Source organism: Otolemur garnettii, unplaced genomic scaffold (assembly GCF_000181295.1).
Source record: "Otolemur garnettii isolate 467f Iridium unplaced genomic scaffold, OtoGar3 scaffold00287, whole genome shotgun sequence".
NCBI classification, from domain to species: domain Eukaryota; kingdom Metazoa; phylum Chordata; class Mammalia; order Primates; family Galagidae; genus Otolemur; species Otolemur garnettii.
Genome location: NW_003852682.1, coordinates 684,810 through 695,041, shown reverse-complemented (window position 1 = coordinate 695,041; position 10,232 = coordinate 684,810). Strand labels below are relative to the sequence as shown.

The following is a 10,232-nucleotide window of genomic DNA, read 5'->3' as shown; positions in this document are numbered from 1 at the left end:
CAACATAGTGAGACTGTCTCAAAAAAAATATGTATTTGATAAAGAATTAATAAACAGACTATATAAAGAAATTCTACAATTCAACAACAAAAAATCAAATAACCTAATTAAAAATGGGCAAAGGGTTTAAATAGACATTTTTCCAAAGATGATATACAAATGGCCAACAAGTATATTGAAAGATACTCAACAGCAGTAATCATCAGGGAAATGCAAATCAAAGCCACTATGAGATATTACCTCATACCCATTAGGCTAGTATCAGAAAATCAGAAAATAAATATTATTGATGATATAGAGAAATTGGAACCCTTGTACACTACTAATGGGATCATAAAACAGCACAACTACTATGAAAACAGTATGGTAGTTCCTAAAAAAATTAAAAATAGAACTACCTTATGATTCAGCATTCCTGCTTCTGGATATATATACCCAAAAGCATTGAACTCAAGATCTCAAATATTTGCAAATCCGTGTTTACAGCAACACCATTCACAATAGCTAAGAGGTAGAAGAATTCCAAACGTCCATTGCCAATTGAATAGATGAACAAAATGTGGTATATACGTAAAATAGAATATTATTTAGCCTCAAAAAATAATTGAATATTATTTAGTTTTAAAAAATAAGGAAATCTTGCCACATACTATAGCATGAATGAACCCTGAAGACATTATACTACGTAAAATAAGCCAGTCACAGAGAAGCAATACTTTATAATTCCACTTATATGAAGTTTCTAGAAGTCAAAATTTTTAGATACAGAGACTAGAATGGTGGTTTTCTGGAACTGGGGAAGGGAACAATTGTGAGTTGTTTATTAGATATAGAGTTTTAGTTTTGTAAGACAAGTTCTGAAGATGAGTTGCACAAAAATGTGGCCATATTAACATTACTAAACTGTACACTTAAAAATGGTTAAGATGGAAAATTTTATGTTATGTATATTTTATCACAATTGAACATTTATAAAAAGGCTAAAGAAGAAAAAATCATATATCATGTCTATTAATACAAAAAAAGCAGTAATGAAATCCAACAGTCATTAATAGTAAAAATTCTCAGAAAACTAGGAATAAAGGGAAATTTTCTCAACTTAATAATGAGCAGCTACAAAAAACCTACAGTTAAGATCATATTTAATGGTGCAATCCTAAATTATTGCCCCCTTATATCAACATAAAATGTTATCTGTTCTCACCACATTTACTTAGCATAGTATTAGAAATTTTAACTAGTGCAATAAGAAAGAAAGAAAGAAAGAAAGAAAGAAAGAAAGAAAGAAGAAAAAAGAAGAAAGAAAGAAAGGAGATGCCAAAAGCACATAGATCAGAAATAAAGAAATAAATCTGTCCCTATTTGCAAATGACCTGTCTAAACATCCTACAGAATCTACAAAAAAAATAAAATAAAATAACTAGTGCAATAAGAAAGAAAGAAAGAAAAGAGATGTCAAAGGCACATAGATCAGAAATAAAGAAATAAATCTGTTCCTATTTGCAAATGACCTGTCTAAACTTCCTAAAGAATCTACCAAAAAAAAAAAAATCTTGTAGAACTAATAAATGACATCAGCAAATTTATGAGATACAAGCTCAATGCACAAAAATTAGTCACTTGTCTATTTACTAACAAGTATATAGAAATGGACATTTAAAACACAATGCTATTTATGATCATTCCATAGAAAAGAAAATAATTAGGCACAATCTAAAAACAGCACATAAAGTATCTGTATGGTAAAAATGTAAAAATGCTGATGAAAGAAATCTAAGAAGACCTAAATAAATAAAGAGGCTTACCATGTTCATGGACTGGAAGTCATAACAAAGTAAAGATAACATTCCCACAAAGGATCGAAATCTAAGCAAGGCTTTTTTGTTGTAGACATAGACCAGTTTGAGATTAAATTTGTACATATGAAATAATTTACATTCCCACCAACAGTGCACAAGTGTTCTCTGTTTTCCACATTCTTGTCAATACTAGTTATCTTTTGTATTTTTTGATAATAGCCATTTTAACATGGTGTGAGGTGCTGGCTCATTGTGGTTTCAATTTGCATTTCCCTGATGATTGGTGATATTAAGAATTTTTTATGAAAAACAGTATGGAAGTTTCTCATAAAAAGCTACCATATGATACAGTAATCTTACTCTCTCTCTCTCTCTCTCTCTCTCTATATATATATATATTTTTATGTGTGTGTGTATATATATATATACATATATACATATATCAAAAGGTAACAAAATCAATATGTCTAAGACATACCTGTACTTCCACATTCATTGCAGTGTTATTCACAGTATCCAAGTTATAGAAACAACTTTTGTGTCCATCAATAGACAAATGGGTAAGGAAATGTGGTATTACACCACTGGAGAAAGGAGGAATTAGAATCTCGGACTCTTTAATGGCAAAGTCCAATTTCTTTCTAAAATATCCTGCTATCTCTGGACTCTTGGAGTTCATAGTGTGTAGTCCTTTTCTAAGCACTCACATGTTCCATTACTTAAAATTTTGGTTGCAAGCAATGGTGTGCTGGTAAATGGCTAACAAATGGTTCTCAAAAATAAAATAAAATAAGTCCTTAATTGGTTAACTACATCATCAGTCACAATCAATAGGAATGTTTTTCTTCCCAATGTAAATAAAATGGATTTTGTGAGAAAGATATCTGAGGCTCACAGAATGGGAGGAGACTGAAGAGAGTAACTCAAGAACTGGAGAGAAAGCACAAAACACAAAGATAGGAATGGTCTGATCAGGATGCCACCTTGGAGCTAGGATCATATAAGCCAACTTTTTTCATTCTTGTATTAATCACTTAAGTTTCAAAATCCAAGGAGAGAGCATATTACTGATTACCAGTAGGTTGCATGCCTGCCCCTTTGCAATACTAAGCTAGAGAGAGGAATAATATGGCTTACTCATTTTCTTTAGGAGGAGTTAAACATATGAACATGTCATCCCACAAAGACTACATATTGGTTTTCTATTAATGCATGACAAATGACCACATAGTAGCCAAAACATCCATTTATTATTTCCTAGTTACTGTAGGCCTAAAGTCCAAGTTCAGGCAAGACTGAAATCAAGTTGTCAACAGGGCTGCTTTTGTAACTCACCCCAAGAACAAATTTCAATACTCCTGTATGTGTCCCTTAACCAAAACCTTGACCATGGTAGATTTTCTGCAAGACTAAGGAGTTGAGAACTTGAAGGACCCTAGGCAGACTTCCTGCATGCAAGATTCACTATCCTACACTTGCCCCCAGTCAATGGTAGTATCTTGTTAGTTATACCACAACTTGCCCCAAGGCATGTAGCCCCCCTTTAGTTAGATGCATTTGAAACAGCTTCTCTATGTTAAAAATTCCTTTCTTCTTTAGCAGTTCTTGTCTCAATAATCAGATCTTTGAGGGAAAAGCAACCAGACCTAGACTTGGAGGTTTGATGGCACATTTCTTTTTGAAGCCTTCTAATCTCATTAAGATGGTTGAGAGAACTCCTATCCTTTCAAGAATAGGTCTGAGGTCCTCATTTTTTTGCTAGCTATCAGGTGGAGGCTTCATTTAGTTCATAGAGACCACTGATATTCTTTGCCATGTAGCTCCTTCCATCTTCAAGTCCAGGAATGGAGAGTGTCCATGTAGCTCCTTCTCACTCTTCAAATCTCTCTTGCCAAGACAAGTGCAGTCCCCTGAAAAGTCTCACCTGACTAGGTCAGGCCCATCTAGGATGATCTCCCTATTCTAAGGTCAACAGATTTTGGACTTAAATTACATGTCTAAAATCCTTTCACAGCAGCATTTAGTGTATCAGAAAGTTATGTATACCAGGAGGTGGAAATTTTGCTGGCTGTCAGCAGGAGGCCTCACTTAGCTCATAGAGGCCACTCATATTCTTTGCCATGTAGCAACCCCCCATCTTCAGGTCCAGGAACTTTTTTTTAATGGGAGAACTTTGTTATCCTAAAAGGTAATTAAGTATCATTAGAAAAAGTGAACAAATATTCACTACAGCTCATTTGGCTAACATCTACACATATTTTTTGCCATCCCGCCCTGAAATTTCACAACAGTGAATTAATCATTCTGAAGATCATAGGTAAGACATTAAGTACCATAGATAGAAAAAGCAAACCAAAACCTAGATTATTCACTTATTCCACAGAGATTGTAATTCCAGCTAATTCTTCCAGGATGTAATGGTTCCAATGTAATTAACCCACCTCCAGGTACTTGATTGGTCCCCTTCAGGTTGGTACATATCAGGAACTAAGTATAATGTTGGAGTAAGGTGAGCTCAGCAATGGGGGCAGTTGAGCCTATAGATGAGGCCATGCATAGCCTCTCTGTTCATGCCACCATGACAACTTTTTACAGGTACTCATGCACAAGAGTAGCTGAGGAAAGAGACTGGCTGACACTGATTACTGAAAGTCTATTAAACACTGATAAGATCATAGGTGGTTGTAAAACATAAGTACAGTAGGTCCACTCATGGACCAATTCCAAGAAGTCCACATACCACTTCCCTAAATTTCTTTTTCAGGTATTTTCCTAAATGTCCTCATTCAAAATCTCTGCTAATTAGGATGAACCATTATCCCTGAACCTGGATCTCGATGCAACCATTTATATTACTTTAAGTTATTTCTCTTTGAGTAGTGAATGCACTTTTGTTTTTATGATGAATAACTGCATCGTATTATACAGTGTCCTTTACCCAAAGGGTACAATGTCAAGAAATATGTGTAGTAGAACTTTAGTGAATACTTGTTAAAATATTTTTCAATTTAAATTTTTTTTAAATTAAAAGGAAGGAAATGGATCAATATTTGGAATCATACCCTCTCCCTAGACTTAGCCCAGATGAAATAGATCTCCTGAACAGACCAATTTCAAGCACTGAGATCAAAGAAACAATAAAAAAATCTCCCAACAAAAAAAATGCCTGGTCCAGATAGCTTCACACAAGAATTCTATCAAACCTTCAAGGAAGAGCTTACTCCTATACTGCAGAAATTATTCCAAAAGATTGAGGAGGCAGGAATCTTCCCCAACACATTCTATGAAGCAAACATCACCCTGATACCAAAACCAGGAAAAGACCCAACGAAAAAGGAGAATTTCAGACCAATTTCACTAATGAATATAGATGCAAAAATTCTCAATAAAATCTTAGCTAATAGATTACAGCCTATCATCAAAAAAGTCATACATCTGGATCAAGTAGGTTTCATCCCAGGAATGCAAGACTAGTTTAATATATGCAAGTCCACAAACGTTATTCACCATATCAACAGAAGTAAAACCAAAGACTACATGATCCTCTCAATAGATGCAGAAAAGCATTCGATAAAATCCAGCATCCTTTTTTAATTAGAATACTGAGGAGTATAGGCATAGGTGGTACATTTCTTAAACTGATTGAAGCTATCTACGACAAACCCACAGCTAGTATTTTACTGAATGGAGTAAAACTGAAAGCTTTTCCTCTTAGAACTAGAACCAGACAAGGTTGTCCTCTGTCACCATTGCTATTCAACATTGTGCTGGAAGTTTGAGCCAATATTATTAGACAAAAATTTTTATATCATTTAAAACTTAGAAAATATTTACAAGAATAGTAAAAAGAATTTCTGTCTACACTTTACCTAGATTCTTAGATGTTGACATTTTACCACATTTGTTTTATCCTCCCTCTCTCTCTCTCTCTTAGTCTTTTCTTTCTGTCTCTGTTTCTCTGTACACAAAGACAATTTTATGTTTTAAAAATTACAAAAACATGCTCTTACAGAAAACAGTACAATAATCAAAATATGACCATTAACATTGACCCAATGTTGTTATACAATCTAAAGACCTTTTTCAGATTCTGCCAATATTTCAAATTGTACTAGAATTTTAGGAGCAGGGAAGAGACAGAATGGAATCTATTCTGAGGCATAAGCAGGGTAGAATGGCCTACTGAAGCCTGAGTAAGGTGTAGTCCACAGAGATGGAGCTAAGGGAACTGCCACAGGCACTAGGCCTCCTTTGCCAGTCCCAGTCCCCAACAATATACTCCCCTCCTTTCTTCAAGTCCTCTAAAACTCCCTTGTGACTTTCCACACCCTTGGTGTTGCTTGTAACCACACTGTCCTCTAAATAAACTTTCCTGGGACTGATTGCCCAGGATTCTTCCACCTCTTCAGCATCTAACACGGCTTGGAGGATCAGCAGAACTCCATCCATGTTACATAAATCTCACAGACCACAATCCTCATGCGTACAGCCAGCTGTTTAAATCCCTCCCTTCAGGGCAGTCCTGATCTGCACAAAGTATAGAGGAAAAAACCTCAGGGAAAACCAGTGCTTACCTTGGGGGCTTACAGACAGATGATTGGCTACTCTTTTCTAAGGCTGCAAAGTGGAGCCCATCTACCTAAATGTGAAAGCCGTGAACACACACCGAGGGAAGCCTGAGGTGGGTGGGCGGACTGTGTGGCCCAAGAAGGCTGTGGAGATAGCACATGGCAAAAGCCCTCTCTCACACAGAAAAGCTGCCCCACTCCCCAGACCTCGGGGAATTTGTACCAACAAGTGGAATAATCAGACTCCAGAAATGCAGGATCCACAGCCCAGACTTGAGGCACCATGGAGACACAGGTCTACAGCAACTCCTGCCAGAAGTAGGGTGACCAGATTTTAACATTGGTAAAGCGAGACAACATGGGGGGGGCGGGGCAGGGTACAGGGCAGGGCAGGGCCTGACAACAATGCAAACCTTGATAAGCAGTTCTCAACAATTATTTGTTATTATTACAGTTTAACATTATAAAATTAACAAAAATAATATAAAACTCATATTCTGGCGCAATAGCCACATGGCAGCAGAAAACCGTATATTCCCTTCCTGTTCTCCCACCCGTTCATGCATTCTTTCCAAAAATCGGGACTTTTTAAAAATGCCACGGGATGCGGGACAAATTGTTCAAAAGTGGGACTGTCCCACCAAAAGCGGGACATCTGGTCACCCTAGCCAGAAGGACCTCAGGCTGAGATTCCCTCAAGTCTTCCCCAAGTCTGCCTGAGAAGAGGGTAGGGATCAAGGCCTGGCTGAAAGAAGAGGCTGACAGTGAAGAAAGGATATGCAAAGGGGGTGGGGACCTGCACTCCTACATCTTCCTATTCATCTGAGGCTCTCTTCTCACAATGTGGACACTACTTGGGAACCTGAGGAAGCCCTGGACACTGTTTCTGCCCACTAATGTCCTTGATACTGTCCTAGGATGCCAAATTACCTTTGTTCTTGTTTTTTTTTTTTTTTTTCTACCTCAGGCTCTACCCTTGCCCACATACCAGCAAGCCTCCAAGGAAATTATGGCCTAGGCCTAATTTCCTACTCAGAGGAAGAGTCTTTCTTCCAGCATAGACCTTAGCAGCTCACATCAGGTCTTTGTTCACAGCCACAGCTAAGAATGCCTAACTCTGCATGGAGCTTGGTCTTACTTTCTTAATTCTTGTTCTCTAAGTAACAAAGGCCCTATTTTTTTCCCATAGGAGAAAAGAGGCCATTGTGAGACTGTCCATAAGACTCTGTCTCTGTGATGAGGCCCTGATCCTAGAGGGGTGAAAGACTTTGAGGGATTCCCAGAGGGATGGGTTCTTGGATGGCATTTCCATAGATAGCTAAAAGTGGCAATGTGGCTAGGGGTATGGTATTTTCCTTCTTATACAGAAGACTTTGGCACTCACAGTGTTCTCTACATCTATCTTCATCCTGGAGTTATTTCACTTTCCAGATAGATAGTACAATATCCTGGAATCATGGAACAGAAATGTCATAATCTCTTCCCTTCAACTACCTACCCTCTGGGTCTTATTTCACCTGGAGTTCTATCTTCTGTCTTTTTAAGTATAACTGGCGACTCTCCAGGACACCTTGCAATGTATCTATCACATTATGTGTCTCATAAGTGACACTGAATAAACTATACTAGTTCTTGGGTCTTGTTAACACTTGTAATCATTGATTCCGCCTTTGTTTCTCCAGGCAGAATGGGGACCAAAAACCCCATTCTTGGCAAGGGAAAACACCCCCAGAAAAAGGGAAAAATTAAAAAGTAAGCTGAGTGAGGCAGAAAAAAAGAAAATTTCTTATCTGAGCAAGTTTCCTACTTTTCCTGGAAGCCTGGCCTATAGGGGGATACAGCTTACAAACATCTCTGCTGGGTCTTTGAACATGCTGAAGAAAATAATGGCCACAGAAGATGCTGTGCCAAGGCTTGCAAGATACATTAACTAAGCCGTTTCCTTCCCAATAAATAGTCAAAGCAAATACTCACTGTGGAGATTTGTATTTGGCTGCAGCAGCCATCAAAGGAACAAGCTTGAGCCCTGAAATATAGGTAGGAGAACTTACATTCCTTATTGGAGAGGAAGACCCTCTGTGGTGGTGATGAGAGGAAAATTCCTCTCTCCCACTGATTCTTCAGAGACTGATACCAGTGGTGTTTTACTCCACAGTGAACTAGTGGGATTAACACTCACCTAAGAATCTGTGTGTGTGACCACAGACAGGAGGCTGTCCCCACACAAGGCTCAGTTTTCATATTTCTCAAGGCTGCTCAGACCCTTAATATTAATGATTATAGAAACAATAGTTGCTCACTCAGAGAAGCTGCTGGCACCTTTGTTCCTTTCCTAAGCTTACCTTTTGGGCTAATGAGCAAACAGCCTTCCTTAAAAGCTGAGTGGAACTGACACTCAGGGTCATAGTCAGAACCCCACAAACAGGTGGTGGTCCCCTGTGTTCCACCTTTGAAAATTCTATTCTGTGTCTCTTATCTCTTTCTTTCTCATCATTTCTAAATTAACATTTATTCAGTTATTGCTGCCAGATCCACAGGTCTTAGCAGACCCTGCCCCCAGGGTGAGATAACAGCAGTTTCTCAGTAGCTGGATCTACCCACATTTCTACCCATTGAAACCTGATATACTTTGCACACTAGAGCTGAGGCCCTGTTGATCTCTCCCCAAATACAAAGGGAAAAAAGGGAGCACATCTAATTCACTTTGCAATTTCAATGTTTATTTCTGATACCAAAACTTAATAGCACACAAGGAAAAAAGAAAGCAACAGACAGGGAACAGCAAATAAATTTATCTTGCATGCCACTTTCAGTCAACAGGATGTGGCTCTCTAGATAGCTGTGTTTAGAAGGAATCTGAGGCTTCAGCCTCACTCAGGGGAAACTGTATTGCAATTGATTAGCAATTTCTGTGAACATAATAAAGAAAAAGTAAAAAATCAATGATATGTATCAAATATCAAGGAATATAAATACCAGTGTTTCCCTATGCTTCCCTTATCTCCTCACCATGGGTTTCCTATGGGTCTTGACTCATGCACATAAATACCACCCCATGGACCCTATATTACCCAAAGATACTACATGTCCAACCCAAACTGATATACCTACCCAATATCTCACTCGACCCAGAAGAAACCAATGGCACCAAAGTTGGCAGCAAAGTTGGCACTAGCTGTACCACCAGGGCTGATAATGGGACCAGCAAAGGTCTGAGGAAATCTAGAGCGGGCATTCTGGTGGTATCTGGCCCAGAAGGTAAATGGGATTCTGGACCAGGGATCTCCAAAATCTCCTTCCTCATCCCAGGTCAGCAGCTCAAACTCAATGTCATCCCAGCTCCAAGGCCCAGACACGGCCTCATCTCCAATTCCCATGCGGGTTCTTGCTTCAGCCCGTGCTTCAGCCTCAGCTGCAGCAGCATCCAGAGCATCCAAGGCCTCATCTGCAGCCTCCATGAACTGTGCAGTCCAGTCACGAGGGTCTCTCTTCTGAACCTGAGATGAGGAATAGAAAACAGAAGAAAACCTATTTGCAACAGTCAAGATATGCCATCAACCTAAGTGATTATCAATGGACAAATAAAGGACATGTGATATATATATATGTAGTATACATACACAAAATGGGATACTATTCAGCTTTAAAAAAGACAAAAACTCTGCCATTTTCAACAATATGGATAAAGCAGAAGGACATTGTGCTATATGAAATAAGCCAGACACAGAAAGAAAAAAACTGCATGAGCTCACTTATATGTGGAATCTTAAAAAGTCAGACTCATAGAAGCAAAGAGTAGAATGGTGGTTGCCAGGGATGGTGGTGGCAGGGAATGGGAAGATAAAGTCAGACTCATAGAAGCAAA

At 38.3% G+C, this 10,232-nt stretch overlaps 1 protein-coding gene across 1 annotated transcript in view; it reads right to left on the bottom strand.

Annotated features, from left to right (window-relative positions):
- Positions 1–9,065: 9,065 nt before the first annotated feature.
- MAGED1 (MAGE family member D1) overlaps positions 9,066–10,232 on the bottom strand; it is a 7,491-nt gene continuing 6,324 nt past the window's right edge. The window contains exons 12-13 of the mRNA XM_012813654.2: positions 9,479–9,864; positions 9,066–9,276 (exon numbers count right to left, since the gene is read on the bottom strand). Coding sequence (XP_012669108.1) covers positions 9,487–9,864 — 378 coding nt within the window. The 3' untranslated portion in view covers positions 9,066–9,276; positions 9,479–9,486. The remainder of the gene's footprint in view (positions 9,277–9,478; positions 9,865–10,232) is intronic.